The 20873-nt window shown below is 43.8% G+C and overlaps 1 protein-coding gene across 14 annotated transcripts in view; it reads left to right on the top strand.

Moving 5' to 3' along the window:
- The first annotated feature begins 9866 nt into the window (after positions 1–9866).
- The window catches only part of Pxk (PX domain containing serine/threonine kinase like), a 71433-nt gene continuing 60426 nt past the window's right edge, over positions 9867–20873 (top strand). For all 14 annotated transcript variants that reach the window (XM_057769321.1, XM_057769320.1, XM_057769319.1 and 11 more), the window contains exon 1: positions 9867–10042. In XM_057769321.1, coding sequence (XP_057625304.1) covers positions 9941–10042 — 102 coding nt within the window. In that variant the 5' untranslated portion in view covers positions 9867–9940. The remainder of the gene's footprint in view (positions 10043–20873) is intronic.

The raw sequence follows: 20873 nt of genomic DNA, 5'->3' as shown, positions 1-20873 counted from the left end.
AATGGGAAAGCTATCTACATGTTTTACTTTCAGAATTTCAAACATAGTTATATTTGTATCTGATAATGCCTACCTCTATCTGTGTTGAATGTTCTTGTGGATTATACCACCACGAATTTAGTTACTAACTGCAGTGATGGAAGTCGGATCATCTTGGAACACCTACTCTTTACTGTTAATTTTCATAAACCCTTTCTCGGTGATTTCTGGACTAGGGTTATAATTCCTTACTGTTTACACCAACATGTAATCTCGTGCTGAATGTGGTGGCACAATCCTTTACTCCCCACTTGAGAGGCAGAGGCAGGTGGAGCTCAAGGCCAGCCTGCTGTGCACAGCAGGTTCTAGCACAGCCAGGGCTACAGAAAGAGACTGTCTCAAAAAAAAAAAAAAAAAAAAAAACTGCCATCGACTTCAACCTTCTATGTGACTTGCCCAGGTAGTTTTTGCTGTTATGGGAGAGGGATTTACATGCAGCCTTGACTCAGTTATCTAAACTCCTAATATTGTGCAGCACTGTTGGAAATAATAGAAACCTAGAAGTAAGCAGAGAGCCAGGCCTATAAATAATAGCCAACATTATCTTCCCACCCCGGCATCCCATGAATGAGGTTAGGGGTTTTTCTGAATTTGAAGCTGGCTGCTATACAGTTGAACATGTTGGCATGTCGATTTCTCAGGGAGTAGGCCAATCTCTGTTAGTATTTTAGACCTGGAGAGAAGACTGGGGTGCAAAGGCTTTTTTTGAAGGGCTCTGATTCTTCTTTCCCTGTCTTGAAAATGTGGGTCTATATTAAAACCAAAATATCAGCTGGGCAGGCAGTGGTGGTGCACACCTTTAATTCCAGCACTTCGGAGGCAGAGGCAGGCAGATATCTTTGAGTTCCAGGATAGCCTGGTCTACAGAGTGAGTTCCAGGACAGCCAAGGCTACATAGAGAAACCCTATCTCAAAAAACCAAAACAGCAAACATAAATATCTTTTTTTAAAAAATATGTATGCGGTATAAGGAATAAGTCAGACCACGGGGTGGTGATGCATGCATATAATTCCAGGTATAGGCAGGAGTATCTCTGAGTTTGAGATCAGTCTGGTCTGCATAGCAAGTTTCAGGACTACATAAATAAGCCCTATCTCAAATAGGAAAAGAAAAGAGTATAAATATGTGGTGAGTGAGGGAAGCCGAGGGTTTTTGTTTGAGAGTTTAGGGATATGGGGCAAATGTGCCAAATATGTTGAGTTTTAAACAGCCATCCCTATACAGCAAATACTTTTTAAGCAAGTATCTGTATACTTGTGGCTCACCTGTGTTCAGTATGTTAAATGGTAACTGACCATAACTAGCTGCTCTGATTAGAAATACAAGATCAGCAGGGCACAGAATCATTTACTTAGAATTCCAAAATTTAGGACTAGGAATTTGAGACCAGCCTGACACAGCAAGACTTAAAACCAAAGATCAAATGTGGTTAGCTATTTTGTATTTCCTGGAAAAGGCATTCCTTCTGGTGGTGTTTTGTTGGTTTGTTTGTTTTTGTTGTTTTTCAAGACAGGGTTTCTCTCTCTGTAGCCCTGGCTGGCCTGCTACTTGATCTGTAAACCAGGCTAGCCTTGAACTCAGAGATCTGCCTGCCTCTGCCTCCTGAGTGCTGGGATTAAAGACACGCACCAGGCCAAAGGCTCTGGTGCTGTGTTAAGTAACAAGATTTCTGTGGGTGTGTGCTGGAGGCCAAAGGTCACTAAGGTGTCATTACTCAGACAAGATTTACTTGATCTTTTTGTGGCTCACTAGCCTGGAACTCAGTAATTAGATGATGCTGGCTGACCAGTGAGCTCAAGGGATCCACCTGTCTCCACTTCTCAAGCACTAGGGTTATATATAAGCACAAGCCACTGTCCCTGCTTTGTTTAAACGTGGGTTCTGGGGTTAAACTTAGTTCCTCGGAGTTAATTTACTCAGTCAGCAAGGTACCAGACTGAAACAGCTGAATAGATTACTAGAAAGGATTATTGTAGTCACTAGAGGGCAGTCATGCATCTTGTGAGTTGGTTGACCTTCCTCCAGTGTTTGAGGGGTGAGAAGACGCCAACATTTGTGTCAGGAGCTATTGTAAGTTTCAGAATGGGCAGCATTGCAGACTGAGTACATCTAAGGAGGACTTAGTTCTAGGGAAGTCACTAGATTTGATGAAATAGAGAACTCAGGTGGTCAGAGCATACTCCTACAGAACTCAACCCCTGGGATTCAGTAACAGTTTTATGTGTGGATCCGTAAAGAGCACGATGTGATTTTTTTTACATTTCTAATAAGCTATTTTTTTATTAATTTGTTTTGTTTTTTTTTAAAGAAAACAAATTACCTTTTTTTAAAATTTTACATACCAGTCTCAGTTCCCATTCCCTCCCCTCCTCCCATTTCTTCTACCTGCCCCCCACTTCATCTCCCATCTACTCCTCAGAAAGGGACATTGCTTTGGGAAAGGTCCAAGGCCCTCCCTACTATATCTGGCTGAACAAGATATCCATCCAAAGAGAATAGGTTCCTAAAAAGCCAGTACAAGCAGTAGGGATAAATCCTGGTGCCCCTGCCAGTGGCCCCACAGTCTGCCCCAGCCATGCAACTGTTACCTACATTCAGGGGGACTAGTTTGGACCTATGCTGGTTCCTTCCCTGTCTGGCTAGAGTTGGTGAACTCCCATTAACTGAGGTGGACTGTTTCAGTGGGTGTCTCTATCATGGTCTTGACCTCTTTGCTCATATTCTCACTCCTTCAACTCTTCAACTGGACTTTGGGAGCTCAGTCCAGAGCTCCGCTGCGGGTCTCTGCCTCTGTTTCTATCAGTTGCTAGGTGAAGGTTCTATGGTAATATTTAGGATATTCATCAGTCTGACTACAGGGCAAGGCCAGTTCAGGCATCTTCTCCATTGCTTAGGGTCTTAGCTGGGGTCATCCTTGTAGATTCCTGGGAATTTTTCTAGTGCCAGGTTTCTTGCTAGCCCCATAATGGTTGAGGGAGCCATAAGCTAATTTTCTGCCTTTACTATAATTCTTGAAACAGCTTTATAAAGTTAATGGACCCATTTTATTGACACAGAAGCTAACTGATGCTGTATAGCTGTCCAGGGTCCTGCAGCTAATATGCAGTAGAGCTAGCATTCAAGCTTGAACTTTCTTTTTCCTGTCATTGTAAATCTAGTGTTTTCATTCCTGGAACACAGTCAATTTCAATAACATTTTGTTAAAATAGATTTCTTAAATCCATTCAGATTGATATTCTCTGCTATAGTTGTAGCATTTCCCTATTCTGTACCTATAGTTTCTACCCAATACCTGTCCCTCAGCCCTGCGCCTGTAATAGTCATACCACATAGCCTAGGCTAGCTTTGAGCTCAGCATCTTCCTGTTTCAGCTTCCCAAGTTCTGAGAAAACAAATGTATAGCACCATGATTGGCCACCTACCCTTTTCCAAGATGGCATTCAGAGATTGTGTTCAGAGGACGACAGCTTTAGGATCAGCTAGATGAAAAGAAAAGTTACCCAGGTGGTGGTGGCACATGCCTTTAGTCCCAGCACTCAGGAGGAAGAGGCAGGTGGATGTCTGTGGGTTCGAAGACAGCCTGGTCCACAAAGTGAGTTCTAGGACAGTCAGGGCTATTACACAGACAGACCTTGTCTTGAAAAAAGAGAGAGAGAGAGAGAGAGAGAGAGAGAGAGAGAGAGAGAGAGAGACAGGCACAGTGTCTGCTGCCTAATTCTGGCAATTCAGAGACTGAGGCAGGAAGATAGACTATCTGTCCCAACCAACCAAAGAAAAGATTACGTAAGCCATGTGGGGGGTGAAGAGAGATGGCACTTTGGCTAATAACTGATTTAGCCTGTAACTTCTCATTTAGAGCATTTTCACATTACTAGTAGTCTGGTGTGGTCATGAACTTTGGTCTTGGTTAAACAGTGAAGAGGCCGTAGTCTGTAAGTGGTGACTCAGCCGAGGCTGTCAGGCCGCTGAAGCTCTGTTAAAGCAGCCACAAGGAGAAGCGATCATTCACTTTCTCAAGCCCACAGGAGAACCCAGAAAGAATGACTACTGTGTGTCTTACAGTAAAGGGGACTGGTAATTGAGAGGGAGCCGTGATCACACTAGGTCAGTGGAAAGTGAGTGCAAAGTAATGACTAAAATAGGCCAATTTGTCTAGCACTTTTCATATTGGGTGCTTTGTAAGACTGCAATTTATGTGATATTTGATTGGCACAGAAAGAATACCCATCTTAAGCAATTTTAGCCTAATGTACTGGAAAATTGCTTAACAGACTGTTATTCTGTTGGGAACATTTCCATATTACTGAAATGCCACTCTTCTTTTTTCTCAGCAGCAAATCTTATATCAATGGGTAGAGCCTCACCATGGCCACCATTTATCTTGTGGACCTGACTTGAGTGTTCATCTAGAGAAAGAAATGTTCCCACCAGTACATCTGAGATAACCATGGGTTTTCATTTAGGGCCAAAGGATTAGTTAGTCATTTTTCTTATATGTTCTTAGAGTATAATTCACAGACCCTGAGAAAATTGCTGTTAAATCATATCTATTAAGGGTTTATATTAAAACAGTCTATCAAGGGTTGACTCACTCTGAGCAACTGTACTCTGTGACTGCCTCATTGCTGGCATAGTTGACTGACGATTCCAGGTCAGCAGAATCGGGGTGCTGTCCAGTTACTGCCCTGGGTTGCATGGCTGGCTTTATGTGGTACTATCTTGGATGCTTTGTTCTATATTCTCTGCTTTCGTTTGGATTGCAAAGAGCAGAATTCTCAGCATCTTCAGAGAAATTTGGAATTGGAGCAGAATGAACAGCTATGAGTTAAATTTTGTTTAGTGTCCTGACCATAAATTTTTATTATTTTTTTATTTTTATTTATTTTTTATTTTTTTGAGACGGTTTCTCTGTGAAACAGTCCTGCTGTTCTGGAACTCACTATGTAGACCAGGTGGGTCTCAAACTCAGAGATCCTCCTGCCTCTGCCTCCTGAGTACTAGGATTAAAGGCGTGAGCCACCACTACCTAGCCAGACTATGAATATTTAAAGAAATGAAGCCATTTTTAGTTGTAAGACCACTCTGCTTAGGAAATATTGAAACTTTTGTGTTCTGATTTGTATAGCAGTTGTCAGGCTTAGGAATTTCCTCACTAAAATCCATTATGTTCAATCAATCTGGCCAAACCTCAGGTTGTTAAATAAACAATCCATGAGCTGTCTAAATATTTGGCAACAACAGAATATAAAAATCTTCTTTTCTTCTGCTAGCCTGCAAGTAGTTGTATGTATGCAAAAAGCAAAACCATGACATTTTCTCATTCCTTATTAGTTTATTCAGCCCAAGACTAGAAAAGCAAGTCTGATTTGAATTAGATCAGCTCTGACCTGGAAAGAGCTTCCCCATAGTCATTCTGTGCCATTTCAAATACCAGACAGAGCCAGGCACAGAAGCCTGTATCTATAGTCAGCCACTCGGGGCCTCAGGAAGGAAGACCACTGGGTCTTGTGGCCAAATTAAAAAAAAAGAATTAAAAGAAAGAAAAGCAGCTGGGCAGTGGTGGCACATGCCTTTAATCCCAGCACTCAGGAGGCAGAGGCAGGCGGATCTCTGAGTTCGAGACCAGCCTGGGCTACAAGAGCTGGTTCCCAGGACAGCTCCAAAGCCACAGAGAAACCCTGTCTCAAAACAAACAAACAAACAAACAAAACCCAAAAACAAACAAACAAAAAACCCCAAACAAACAAACAAAAAAGCCAGGTGAATATTGAGGTTGTCATGGGGTTGGAGTCTGGTCTGATGTCTCAGGATACTCGGGTTGCTGACAAGGAACTCACTGTGGCGGTAGGAAAGAAGTAAGCTTGGGCTGCCAGAGAAAATCACAGAAGGATAAGGAAACACTGAGCCTGTCCCTGGCTTCCATCAAATATTTCTGGCTTTCGGTTTCTCTTTCCTGGTAAAGAAGACAGGCAAGTCACATTTCATGACATGTGCAGTCCAGGTGTTCAGTTCTGATTCCTTTTCAGTCCCTTCCCTTCTGGAGAGAAAAACATTCAGATTCTTTGTTCCCGGGAAAGGCTCGTAACCTGCAGTTTGTTCTCAACCTTCTTTTAGGTATACCAACATGAGCACAGTTCAGGGCACCCAGTCATCCTGCCTGCTGAGGCTGTCCCAGTCCCCATTCCACAGCTGAGGAAGCTGAAGCAAAGTGAAATCAGACACCTGGGTACCCCTGGAGCTGGAGAAATCTAAGGAATTAACTCAGAACGTGAACCTGTAACCATGACCAGCACTCTGGTTTCTTCCTCAGATTTGTTTATTTTTATTCATTTGTTTGTTTATTTTTGGTTTTTCGAGGCAGGATTTCTCTGTAGCTTTGGAGCCTTGCCTGTTCTGGAACTCACACTGTAGACCAAGCTGGCCTCAGAGATCTGTCTGCCTCTGCCTCCCACTGAGTGCTGGAATTAAAGGCATGAGTCACCAATGCCACACCCTGGCTCTTCCTCAGATTTGGGAAGGCAGGTAGGTTTTGCTTAGTTTTTGAGTCTAACTCAAATTCTCTTTTCTCTCTCATGGCAGTCTTCCTCCAATCCAGAACTTTCCACTCCATACCCATTTCCTGCTCCCTCCCACAGTGCCTTTACCCGCTCAGTATTCACCCTTCCCTCCTTGAAGTACTGAAGTCCACACAAGAAAGTGTCTGTTGGTGGCCTCGCGGTCTGCGTGAGTCCCTGAGGTTTTCAAGCCTGAGACACCTGTTGCCCTGAGAATGTCTAAGTAGACTGTGAAGAACTCCTCTCTGCTGGCACCTCCTGCCCATCTCATCACACATCCTTGTCTCTTGCTTCAAGCAGTGTGGATCCCTGGCCTAACCTGTGACTTCACGTCATATTTGTTTCTAGTTTATGTGCCTCCAAAGTTTGACAGTAGGTGGCATCCGTCTTGTTTTTCTTAACTTTCCAATGCCAAACTCAATATTTGGTGTCTGGTGTCTGTTCAGTAGTTCAACAGGTTTCTGATAGAAGCACAAATGGGGCTGAAAGTGTAGCATGCAAAACACTGGGTTCTTTTTTTTTTTTTTTTTTTTTAAATATTTATTTATTTATTATGTATACAATATTCTGTCTGCAGGCCAGAAGAGGGCACCAGACCTCATTACAGATGGTTGTGACCCACCATGTGGTTGCTGGGATTTTGAACTCAGGACCTTTGGAAGAGCAGGCAATGCTCTTAACCGCTGAGCCATCTCTCCAGCCCCAACACTGGGTTCTTAAAGACTGTTCAAACCCCACATCTTTCGTGAGCTGCCCCACAGTCCACTAGCTGTTGTTACTTCTTATCTCTTATGCTCCCGTGGTGTCTGGTGCCTCAATCTCTGTACTTCATACAGACTGCCTTGCAGTCACTGTCTCTGTGGCCTTCTTTCCTTCCTCCTATCTATATTATTGGAAGTGTGGACTGGGGATGCAGGTCAATGGCAGAATACCTGCCTAGCCTGTGTGAGGCCCCGGGTTTGAGCCCCAGCACCATAACCAGCAAAAACAAAACTCCCAGTCATTTTCTGTTTTTTTCATTTGTGGATCCTTTCTATCCAAGGCCTTCCAGTAGCACAACTGCCTCATTTTGTTTGTGCTGATACACTGGAAATGGAGCTAAGTACGATTTGCTAGATTCAGAGAGGCATCTTCTGCACCTTGGAAATGTATGTTTTGAAATCTGTGGTTTGGTAGAGCACTGGGCCTGGTTATATAATATTTTGCTGCCTAATCATAAAGATAAGATATTGTAATTAAATGCATTTTGAAAAATATGGAAAAACATGATTCTGTTTCCTACAGGAAGCATTTTGGTCTGTTTCCCTCTGGTGGGTTTCCTGTATCTATCTACAGAGAGATGTATTCCTTGTTTCACTTATTAGGTCAAGAACACTCTTGAACATCATTAGATAGTCTTAGACTGGTTTTGGTGTTAATGATTGATCCCAGGGTCTTGCAGAAATCAATTCTCTATTTATCACTAAGCTACACCCCTAGCAAACAATCTGAGTTTTAGACTTGCAGTAATGGATGATTATACCATGATTTGTGTAATCTTATTGGGGATTAGATGCTTAGCCTTTACATGCTGTACCTTCTCAGCAATCCCTCATTGCTTCCTTAGTATAACCCTCCTAGGGACAGAATTCGTTTCAGGGTGAGATATCTTCAAGCCCTTCATATGCAGCACCCAGCACCACCACTCGTCTTATTTTGTGGTAGGTACTCAGTAATAATTGATGAATAAATTAATGCCCTCCCTAAGAATGAATTCAGCACACAGCAGCAGGGTATGAGTATGTATGACCTTGTCTTGGTCAATCTCCATCACGACAGGAGTAATGCAGGGTTTGGGTTTCTGCTACTCTGACAATGAAGTACCCCATTCATTGTCATTAAACAAAAGAAACAAACGGAGGAAAAGAGCTGGTGTCCTTCTTAAGCAACACATGGTTTAGCTTTCCTAGATTGCTGCTTTAAAGCACATTGAGATGAAAATGAGATATAGGAAGAGTTCTTATTTATTTAGGGCTAAATTAAGAAGTTGCATTCCCCCTTATCTCCCTCTACTGAGCATTGGCCCTAAGGGCAGTCTGTCCTTATCACTTGGCTGCTTGGGGTTGCCCAACAACCTCTTTAAGCTTAAAGTGTGATGGAGACCTTTGCTGTGACGTCAGTTGCGGTGGTGGTGGATTCACAAAGCGACTTTGTTTCTATGGATGAAACGAAAGAAATTTAGTGGAAACAAGAGCTAGAAATCTGTTCTGCGAATTGTCAGATTGTAATGTATATTTGAGATTTTTAATATGTGCAAAGTACTTTCCCATCCTGTTCATTCCTACGACACTTTCTACATAGATATTGGTTCAGTTTTGCCGACGGAAAAATGAGTGGTTTATTCAGGGTCACATAGTTGACTTGAATGCCTGAAGGTCCTGATCATCTGATTGAAGTTTAATTCCATTATTATCCTGGAAAACTGTAATCTTGGATTAAGATAAGCAGGGTAGATTTGGTTCTGAGAAGCTGATCTTCAAGTTTGATGGCTAAGTTTGAGGTTCTTGGAACCAGAATGCTTAGACTTTCAGAGTCTAAGAAATCTGAAGGCTCTTGGGATTTGAACACCTTTGGCCTAGGACCCAAGCATAGAAGCAGGGAAGTCTTTGCATCTGTTATTTTTTTCCTTCCCAATTCTTAGAGCTTGTTGCTAGAGGGTTTTGGAGTTAAACCAGTTATAAGGGTGCATGCAGCACCCAGATTCTCCTAAGGATCCAAGTTCAAAACCTGAATCAGGATTTGGTTTAGAAAGTCTGATCTGCATAATCAGACTGAGGGTTCTCCCTGAAGGTGATTTTTTTGTTGTTGTTATTTCCTGATCCCTAGGGTCCCTGATATGGAGCAATAGGGTCTCAAGTCTGCCCATCTGAGCTTTTGAAGGTTTCATCTGTAAAGGCTCACTCAGGTCTGTTGGATTCCAGGGCTCTAGATACAGCGTCCAGATCTGAGGATTCCTGGTGGTGATGGTTTAGTTCTGTGCTCCTGGGTCCCAGGCGGGGTGCTCATTGTAATGGGTGTACGATGCAGCTACCAGGAGGTGCCAACACAGCAACACAAAGCCTCTGACAGCAGCCTTAGGAGAGTCACCTACTGTGCAGTACAAAACGGCGCTAGGACCCAGCGTGGTCGGGCGGACGGGTGTTGACAGTCCTCGAGCCGACCGACCGGCGTTAGGACCCCGCGGGCGGCGGCGGCGCGTGGGGCGGCGCGCGTTGACAGCAGCGGCGGCGGCGGGACGCGGCGGGCAGGCGGCGGGGCTCGGCGCCTCCGGTTCCTTCCCCGGCTTCAGAGGCAGCGGCGGCCCGGGATGGCTTTCATGGAGAAGCCGCCGGCCGGCAAGGTGCTGCTGGACGACACGGTGCCGCTGACAGCGGCCGTCGAGGCGAGCCAGAGTCTGCAGTCGCACACGGTGCGCGGCCCGGCCGGGGCGGGAGGCCGGGGCCGAGGGCGGGGGCCGGGCTCAGGCCGGACGGCGCAGCCGGGCGCGGGCACCGGAGCCGGGCAGGTGTGGGATCCCGCTGCCCCGCTCCTGCTCAGCCGCGGCCCGGGCGCCTCGCGTTTGCCTCGGGGACCCCTGGAGTGGCAGGAGGGAGCCAGCCCTAGATACTCGTAGTAAACACAGGCGAGTTCGTTTCGCCTACAGACAGTCTTTTATGGGGCTTTAAGGCACGCTTGCTTTTATTTGCGCGTGCAATTTTTCTTTTGAAAGGCGCTCTATGCATTGCAATTTACAAGCCATAAATCCAGGAACCAGTAAAAACCTTGGAGCTACTAACCTCTGGGACTTGAGTGAGGAAATGATGAATGGGGTGGGGGTGGGAGTGGGATTTCCTTAGATTGTAATGTTTTGTCAGGCCACCAAATCAGATTCCAGCTCACAGTCTTGTTTATCATGTTTGGGGGTTCATCATCTGGAGACTAAAGCCCCACAATAGCCCTCCGTGTGTGTGTGTGTGTGTGTGTGTGTGTGTGTAGTTCTTATGCTGTTCAAAGAGATCTTTCATTCTGTCGTATTAAAGCGGTACTTTTCGGAACCCCAGTTACTTCTCCGACAGCCTTGTTTTTAGGACCTGGATTGTTCAAAGCATTCAGCCTCAGAGAAATGACTTATCTTTTTAAAAAGTGCGTTTGTCTTAAATCCTATTCTAAAACTTGTGAAAAGGCACTAAATACCCATGAGTTTGTTAAACTTGTAATTTGTTGCAAAGTGAGTATTTAAAGGGCAAGTAAGTCTCATAACCTCTTAGAGAGGGTGTTAAGTTGTTTGGGTCTAGTACTGAAGAGATGGATGCTATAGGTGCTTAGAGACTACTTCCTCTAGAAAGCCTTCCTTCCTTCATAGCTATTTCCCCAGATAGACACTACTATAATCGTGTACTTTCCTCTCTGCCACACTGTGACAGGGGAGACAATACTCGTTCACTTTTGGGTCTCAGTCTGATAGTATTTCACATGTGTCTGTTTGATGGGTAAGTAAATGAATTGTAGTCTCCTTGTGCCCCTTTTCCTGCTTGTGTAAAGCAAGATTGTGAAAATGAGAATGAGACTTCTGGGCTGCCTGCAGAAGTCAGTGCTCAAGTGAGGTGGTGAGAGATGTAATGGGATCCCATCGTTATGCGGAGCTTTTCATTAAAACAAGCACAAAGCAAGAATTTTAGGGCAAAAAAAAAATAGCAGTTTTTATAACGATGACTGAACAGGAAAGACAGTGACTCACAGGAGACCAAGACAGGCAGATGTGGAATAAAAAAAAAATGTATCATTGTCTTGCGTAGTTTTTGACTATTCTGTGTTCTTGTCATCTTAGTGTGAGACTGAAAAATGTTGCATCAGCCCTAAACTTTATTGAGAAAAAGCATACACTAATGCAAACTTCCTGGACTGCGAATGCTCTGAGTAAGTCCCTTGAAAACAGAACAGCTGGAAAGAAGTAGTTATTGAAAGTGGTGCATGGGAGAAGAGAAAGGCATTGCTCTCTTTTGGGCAGATTGAAGGTAGCTTTACAGTTTGTTGGTCAAGAAATCATGTCTCAAGTCAAAGATGCATCCTTTAAAATACTGCTTTCTAGGAAGTTGCTCCTTGGCCGTTGACAGAAACACATGGAGGGACATACAGTAACTGCTGTCCTTTGATTTGAAGAGTCAAGCTGGAGGCATACTTGTCAGTCATATAACTTTGGGCAAGTTGCTGACCCCCCCTTGTTTTGTTTTGTTTTGTTTTATTTTGCGATGAGGGTCTCACTATGTATTCCTTACTGGCCAGGAGCTTGATATGTAGACCTGACTGGCCTTGGACTAACAAAGATCCTATCCAGGGTGTATTCCAGCTCACTAAGATTTTTATTTGTGATGCTGCTGAAGCCAGCCTTGAACCCTAACCTTCCTGCTTCCACTTTCTGAGTGCTGGGGTTACAGACATGCACCCACATGAAGCACTGAATGAAGAAGAAAGAAAGCAAGAAAGAGAAAGAAAAAGACATGGCTGCTTGGCTGCTTCCAGGTCTGGTGGAGGAGAGGTTTGTTGTAGATATGTGGAGAGCTGGGCCTTGTGGGGGTGGAGGGAGAGGAAGAAATGGGGATAGCAAGGGTACCAGGTACAGCATCCAGGAGGCCCAAAGGCACAAAGGAACTAAATGGTTGGATTCTATAGGGAAGAGCAGCCCAACACCCTGGGTTGGAGTGTTCAGGGTGGGGGGCAGGGTATGCCAGCCAGGAAGACCCTCAACAGGTAGGGATTCAGGGAAAACCAGGTGGCCAGGTCCGATTTGATGTGTTAAATGGGTACCTCGGCCTTTTTTCCCCCGGGTTCGAAACAACCAGTAGGTCTCTCTTTTATTTCAGTTTTGTGATATGTAAATAGGAATAATCAGTGCCTGTTCTCAACTGCTCTCCTCTTGTTACAAGGATGAAAAATCATCTTTATAAAGTATTTGCAAGGTTGCTTCCTTCTGTCTCTTTATTTCCTAGTAATCTACGTGTAGGGGGTTAGTCACGTGTAAGTATGTTATTCCAAGTAAGCTCATTTCTGTCTATAGTTACTTTAATTTGTCAAATTGCTTTGTCTTGGAAAACAGAATTTACAGCTCAAAATTATAGGGTAAATCTGATTTAGGATTTATGAAGGGAAAAATTGTGTGGGGAAAGCATATACACCAGGAGGAAGAAGGAACACAGTCATTTCCCAGAAAGACACTTGGATAAGCAGCTAGCTGGTGGGATGTGTGTTGGTAGGTGATTCATTGCCTGTCTTGGGCTTGAAAGGTTTTCTCCTTCCTTCCCAACCCCCCCCCCCCATGCTTCTTTCTTCTTTCCTTTTTTTAATGGAGCACAATGACTTTGGCTTCAAGAAATTGCTCAGAAAGGACTGAAGAGGTGTCTTAGCAGTTAAGAGCACTTGTTCATGCAGAGGACCCAGGTTGGGTTCCTAGCACCCCCATGGTGGCTCACAGTTGGTTGTAATTCCAGTTCCAATCCAATCCAGTGCCCTCTTCTGGCCGTCAGGGGCTCCAGGCAGGAAAGTGGATGGAATACTGATGCACATAAAATAAACTAACTCTCTCTCTCTCTCTCTCTCTCTCTCTCTCTCTCTCTTCTCTTTCTTCCCCCCCCCCCCCCCCCACCAAATAAGAAGGGCTGGTATTTAGGGGCAGGAGGCTTTAAGCAGAAAAGGTTTTCTAAACAAAGGATTATGGTAACCGGCCATCAGGTGAGTTGTAAGCAAGCTTAGGAGAAATGAGAGAAGAAAGGGAAAATGCAAATTCTTGGCTGCACGAAGGTGAAAACAAAGGCAATAGACTAAAAAAGTGCAGACTTCACAGAACTAGAACCCAAAGGACTCAGGTGGACTACTATTCTTTCTTGCTGCGCGGTAGGGTGGCCATGTGGCTAACCTTTTCGCTTTAGCTTTCTCCTGTTGATCATTCTGCCAGTTCATCTGGCTTAGGGCCCACTTACTCTGCATCTGGTGCATTCTGTTCTTGAAGTAAAAGATCATTGAGTGATATTTATAACATAAACAGACGGTTCTGGCTTTCATAGAATTTTTGTTGTATTGGATCTGAGGGCTTTCACTTTCTAAGGTTCGCACAAGTTACCTGCCATAACACATATGGGTTTGGAGTTTTGTTTTTTTCGAGACAGGGTTTCTTTGTGTAACAGTTCTAGCTGTCCTGGAACTAGCTCTTGTAGACCAGACTGGCCTCGAACGCACAGAGATCCACCTGCCTCTGCCTCCAAGTGCAGGGATTAAAGGTGTGTGCCAGCACTGCCCAGCTGAAGTTTCTTTTTGGTTTGTTGAGTTTAGTTTGTTTGTTTGTTTCTTTCTTTCTTATGTTTTTTTGTTTTTGTTTTTTTGTTTGTTTGTTTTTTTGAGACAGAATTTCTCTGTTGCTTTGGATCCTGACCTGGAACTAGCTCTTGTAAACCAGGCTGGTCTCGAACTCACAGAGATCCGCCTTCCTCTGCCTCCCGAGTGCTGGGATTAAAGGCCTGTGCCACCACAGCCGGTCGAGCTTAGTTTCTTTTGTTGTATTTCAGTTTTTGTTTGTCGACACAGGGTTTCTTTGTGTAGCCTTGGCTGTCCTGGAAGTTCTGTAGACCAGACTGGCCCCAACTCTCAGAGATCCACCTACCTCTACCACCTGAGTGCTGGAATTAAAGGCCTGTGCCACCTCCTCCCCCTCCCCCACCCCATACACACGGACCACCACACCACACCCTCCTTTCTCCACACAGTTCGTTTAGTTTCTTTTTTGTTTTGTTTTGTTTGGGGGGGGGGATTTGTTTGTTTGTTTTATTTGTTTGTTTATTTGTTCGATTTGCTCAGAGGCAGGTGGATCTCTGAATTGGAGGCCAGCCTGGTCTACATAGCAAGTTCCAGGACAGCTAGGGCTACACAGAGAAACCCTGTCTTGAAAAACATAAAGCAAACCAACCAAGCAACAAAAAAATGCCGTTTGTCTTCAGAGCCTAAGTAAGCCAGTATTCGGTGTCAGAATTATCTTGACTTCGTTTTTCAGATGCTATATGGAGGTTTCTTCAGAAGTCCACATTATACTGAATACTTATAAAACAATTCCTCTGAAAATATTTGCATAAGCAAGTGGTAGAAAATGGCAGTGCTTGAACGCACTGCAGTAAGGTAGTGGTGGCAGCTCTTGGCCTCCCCTCACTCATCTGCCGCCTTGTGTCTTCAGTTGTCCTGCAAAACTTGTTGAGTGCAGCCAGAAAACCCTCCGTTGGGAGTGTTTAGAGACTGGTAATTGGTTCATTAGAGATTCTAAGTCATCTCTTATTGAAAAACATTCTTTATGCACCTGATTTAGGGACCAGTGATACCCAATCCTTGTCTGTCACCTCTTTTGAGCATTGCCCCGTTAGAAATGTCTTGTAATAGGGAAATAAGAACCTGGTGATGTTCCCAGTGGGAAATGTGGGTTCCAGGGCAGGAGTTTGTTTTATGTGTAAAGAAAAGTGTTTCGTTCTTGCTGAAACAGCCATTCCTTCCGTTATGATCTTGGGATTGTTCAAATACAGATAGTCAATGAGAAGTTTGTGTGTTTGTTTGTAACACAGGGGGCAAGCCCTCGGTTCTCCACTGCAGGCCAAGTGTCATTTCCTTCTAAGCTTCCGGAGGCTTTCGAGGGCTACATGGAAAGAAAGCTACATAGGAAATGTTGCAACTTTTGGTGTTCTGAGAAAGGGGAAACTGGACCTGAACTGGAACTCTGTGTGTGCGCGTGTGCACGTGTATCTGCGTGTATCTGTGTCAGTGCCTGTGTATTCATGTGTCTGTGTGTCTGTGTATCTTTGTGTGTGTGTCTGTATATGTGTGTGTATCTGTGTGTCTATATGTTTATGTATGTGTGTATCTGTGATTGTGTGTATCTGTATGTGAGTCTGTGTGTGTCTGTCTGTACCTGTGTATTTGTGTGTGTGTGTTTGTATTTGTGTATCTGTATATGTGTGTGTGTCTGTACCTGCGTATTTATGTGTGTACCTGTGCTTGTGTATGTGTCTGTATGCGTGCATGTGGCGGGGGGGCATATGTGTGTGTTTGTGTGTATGGTAGAGTTTGGTGTCTTCTTGTCTTTTTGTTTTATTAAGTACTTATTTTTTTGAAATGGGCTCTTACTATGGAGCTCTGGCCGGGTCAGACCTCATCACAGAGATCCACCTGAATCTGCCTTCTGGGTGCTGGATTAAAATTGTTTGCCACCTTGCTAGGATCAACCACCTTTTTTATTTTTTAATTAATTAACTAATTTTAGATTTGCTTATTGTATGTACTATATGTATGTGGGTGTATCATGTATGTGCCCAGTGCCCATGGAGGCCAAAAGAGGGTGATGGATGCCCTAGAACTGGAGTTACAGATGCTTGTGAGCTGCCATATGGTACTAGGAGTCAAACCCAAGTATTCTGCAAGAACCATCTCTTCAGCCCTTTTTGGCTTTTTTGTTTTTTGTTTTGTTTTGTTTCTTGAGAAAGTTTCTCGTTGAATTCTCAGATTAAGCTGACTGATGGCCAGTAAGCCTTAATGACCCTCCTGTGCCTCCTGAGTGTCACCATTACAGGTACACGCTGTACCTGACTTTAATGTGAGTCCTAGGAATTGAACTCAAGCCTTTACGTTTGTATTTACAAATGCTTTATGGACTGATTAATGCTCAAGTTCCCTTGGAACTTCTTATTTTTTTAATTAAATTTTTTATTGCATTTATTTGGGTGTGAGGAGAGTGGAGGCTGTGTGGGTCCCACAGCACACATATGGAGGTCAGAAAACAACTTGCAGGAATCGGTTCTCCTGTTCTTCCATGTGAGTTCTAGAGATCACATTTGGGCCATCAGTGTAGACAAGCTGTCCTCCAATGTGTAACCCTCCTCCTCTGCCTTCCAGTGCTGTAATTAACAGTGAGAGCCTCCACACTAGTTCCGCCTTGGAGCTCTTAAGTGCTCAGGTTTGGGAAGGGTGTGGTCAACTCCTTTTGTGGGTTTGCCCTTGAACTGGGTGTCATTTTGGTTAGTTGTGAATCCGTGCACTTAGTGGGGAGATTTCAGTGTGCTCTAAAGAGTTCATTGTCCTTTGTTTTCAGGTTGAGACCTTGACTAAGAACACAATTACTTTATCTTGGGTAAACACTTGGATTTTGGAGTCTCCAGTTGATGATGCTGGTGATCAAACTTGGGGGAAGTTTGGCCATCTTTAGCATTTCCTCACACTTCCTGAAAAAACCACAGTTGAAAACCTAAAGGAACTTTTGCTGTTATTGTTGCTTTGGAATAGTTGAGTGGTCATTTCTTGGTGACTAGGACACATGCTCTTTTGTTAATGTGATTATATTTCTTCCAGCTTGGAAATCCCACTGCATTGTGATCGTTTCTATTCATGTTTAGACAGTCAAGCACACACACTCACACACTCAAAAGAAGCGGTAAGCTGGAAGAGTGAGATGTGTCTATTTAAAAATAATGTACTATACTATCATATATATGTTATTCTATGAAAACTGTACTTAAAACACTAGTTGGATTATATACTGCAAGAAAGAGAACAAACTGCTTTAGTTTGCAGCTTGCATAGTGCATTTTGGTATGTGTGCACAGATGACTTCTTAGTGGCCCAGGGAAAGGGCAAAGGGTTCTGGGTCAGAATGTGGTGTGTGTGAACCTTGCATTGGATCTACTTGTTAGTCCCAGCACCTTTGCTGAGAACATTTAAAGGAGTTTTCCCATATTTCTTTGACTTGGTTTAGAACAACAAGTCGTTTCTCCTCGTTAATTCATTTGAGCAACCCCACACCCCCGCCATGATGAGGAAGGAAGTGGTCTTTTTCATTCAGGCCCTCCATTCTGCCCAGGGACTCATGCACTTCAGCCCTGCACACGTTAACCCCTTCCTCTTATATGAGGCTGGAAGTAGGCATGTGTACACCAGCCTCAAGTGTGTGGTCAGTAGAGAAGAGCCCACTAGCCCAGCTGAGCATAGAGAATGGGCAGTCTCCTGTCATACCCTAGGCATTTCTGCGTGTGGGCCTGCAGATCACCACATTACAGGTTGTCTCACACTCCCAGACAGGGTGAAGTCAAGACAGTTAGGAGAGTGTGTTCTACCAGCTTCTGACTCCCACGCTGCTACTGATGCTGATCCCCTTTTTTGTAATTTCTAGGAAAGCCCAGGGACATTCCAGTTGACCACAGAATATCTGACTAGCTTCCTACAGAAGCCTTTCCTCTCCCCTGAGATGTGATAATCCTTCTACCTTTTTGTTGCCCAAGACATACCTCTATGTTCCTTGCCAATTGTGTTCTGTGCGAACTTACATCTGTCTGCCTCCCATCTTGATTGGTTTCCTGGGTGAGCCCTCATGCTCAACTTGTCTGCTGCTTTCTCGTGTGTGTGTGTGTGTGTGTGTATGTGTGTTTATGTGTATGGTGCATGCAGGTAAATATGTGTGCCCATGTATTGCATGACACTTTTCCAGGGAAGTTGCAATACAAATCACAAATGTCTGTTCACCCCAGGTCAGGAACTGATGATAGAACTAAGTACAATATCACCAAAGTCCAACTTGGTGAGCCACTGAGTTTATTGGGGTCAGTAACAAGAGCAGGGATGATTCAGAGGCAGCTGCATCACCAAAAGCCCACCCAACCCAGCATGGTTAATAATTCGGGAAAGCTGCAGCCCTGGAGCTCCCTTCATGACTTGCAGGAAGCTTGACAGGTCATTGAGTATTTCCTCCTGGTAATTCCTCTGGCTAGTCTCTTAGAGATAGATAGGCTGGTTGGACAATGCTCTGAGTCACTTCCTCAGTTCTTACTGCTCATATAAACTTGGGGAGGAAGGAGTCTTATGTATCTGGTAAATTTCAGGGACTTCTTGAGACTTCTGAGTTGTTTGCTTTCTGCGTCTGGCTCAGTGACATAGTGCTGGAGCCACAGCATGCCCAGCCATGTTTGGCTTTTCACGTGTGTGCTCTGGATTTGAATCAGGTTGGCGATCAGTTGTCAAACATCTGAACAGCATTTTTCTGTAACTTGCTGTAGTGAAGAGGTGAGCAGGCTTGGGCTTTCCGTCCCGCCCAGCTTCCGCAAGGCTAGCTTTACACCTGAAATAACAACACACAAATTGTATTCATTTAAACACTGCTTAGCCCATTAGCTCTAGCCTCTTACTGGCTAACTCTCACATCTTGATTAACCCATATCTGTTAATGTGTGAAGCACCACGAGGTGGTGGCTTACCAGGAAAGATTCTAGCCTACATCTGTCTCGAGTAGAAGAATCATGGCGTCCGCCCAACTATGCTTTCTTTCTCCCAGCATTCTGTTCTGTCTACTCCACCTATCTAAATCCTGCCCTATCAAAAAGCCAAGGCAGTTTCTTTATTAACCAATGAGAGTAACACATAGACAGATGACCCTCCTCCATCAACTTGCTGTAGACATGTTTTCTGTTATGGGCACTTGGGATGTGAAGTGCGAAGTTGATTCCTGCCTTTGTATATTTATTTCCATTTGTTCATTGTGGTGAGAGTAAATACAGAAAAGCGGTGTTCTCAAACCAGTTGTGGGATCTCTTGGATGCCAGGCTCAGGGGACCTGAGCAGCATTGAGGAGTCTTGAGCAGGTGTGTAGCACAAGAGAATGATGTTTTAGGAAGCCTGATTTGCTGCTGGTATATAGGGTATTGTGTAGTGGATAAAGGAAGGACACAGGGAGGCCATGAATCAGCGGACTCGGGATGCATCTCTCTGGTCCATAACAAGATGGGAGAAGGAAGAGAGGGGAAACATGGCGAAGGAAAAGTTGAGCAGGTGAACAAGTGCACCAGAGGTCAGAGGGTAGTCGGTTTTAAGGTCTAGACCTTTTTGGTTTTTCAAGATAGTGTTTCTCTGTAGTCTTAGCTGTCCTGGAACTTACTCTGTAGACCAGGCTGACCTTGAACTCAGAGATCTGCTTGCTGCTGCCTCCCGAATGCTGCTAATAGTAAACTTTTTAAAATAACACAGAAATGAGTGTGGTGGTTGTCATGCAGTTGATGTTGCTCTTTGCTAAGCCATTAAGTACTTCATATCAATCATTAATTTCTTTCCTTTTCCTTCTTCCTTTTCTCCTCACCCCCCGTTAGGTTGGATTTGTTAAAGTATAACTTACATGCAATAAAATTAATCATTTTTAAGTATTCAGTTTGGTAACTTTGAAAAAGACATAGCCACTATGACATTTTCTACAGCAAACATTTCCTAGCATCCTTTGTAGTCAGTATCCTCTTCTGGTCCCTGGCCACTACTACTCTGTTTGTTGTTCCCGGCATTTCATCTTTTGTGGCGTATACTCTATAAGTACAACTGTACATGGTGCAGTATTTAGTTTTTGCCTCCTCCACCCTCTCAAAGATCATTTTGCATCATTCTCTCAAATTTGTGCGAAAAAAGGCATGAATTCAACTCCAAGGATCTTTTTTAATTGCTAAATAGTATTGCATTGTGTGTGTTTGTACCACAGTTTATTATCTCACACCAGCATTTAGTTGTTTACAGTTGTGTATATTATGATAAAGCTGCCATGAGCATTTGGGTAAGTCATTGTGAAGATACATTTTCATTTCTTCTGAATAAATACCTAGGGATGAAATATCTGGATGATATACAAAGTATATATTTTACTTTGTAAGAAGTCAGATTTTTTTCTAGGTTTTTCATTTGATTTCATAACTGAGTAGACCTAGACACCAACAATTTGGAAGTACCCTGAGAACCACAGAACCAGGTAGTGATTTGGGTGACTAGTTTTTCAGTTCTCCACCCTAGCCACATATGGCATTAATTATCACACAAACTAGAGGCTGGGAGGAGCACCATCCAGTAAAGATGTCACATGAGTGGCACATGTAATTTTGCCTTTTCCAGTAACTACATTAATAGCAGTGAGAAGAGGGCTGCTCGGACAACCAGAAAGGCCATCTGTGCAAATACTCCCTGTGCAACCTAATGACCTGAGCTTGATCCCTGCATTCCTTGATGGGAGACAAGAACGGATTTCTAAAGTTGTCCTTCAGTCTTCCCTCCACATGTATATGCATGTGTGTATCATGACATGACATGCATGTGCCTACACACACATACACACACATCATTCTCTCTAATAATTGAAAAAGTAAATATTAAAAAACTAAAAAGGTGAAATAATCTAAATAAAATATTTTGCTTAATATAATATATCCAAAATATAATCTAAA

Source organism: Chionomys nivalis, chromosome 5 (genome assembly GCF_950005125.1).
Source record: "Chionomys nivalis chromosome 5, mChiNiv1.1, whole genome shotgun sequence".
Lineage (NCBI taxonomy): Eukaryota > Metazoa > Chordata > Mammalia > Rodentia > Cricetidae > Chionomys > Chionomys nivalis.
This window is presented reverse-complemented; position numbering and strand designations above follow the sequence as displayed.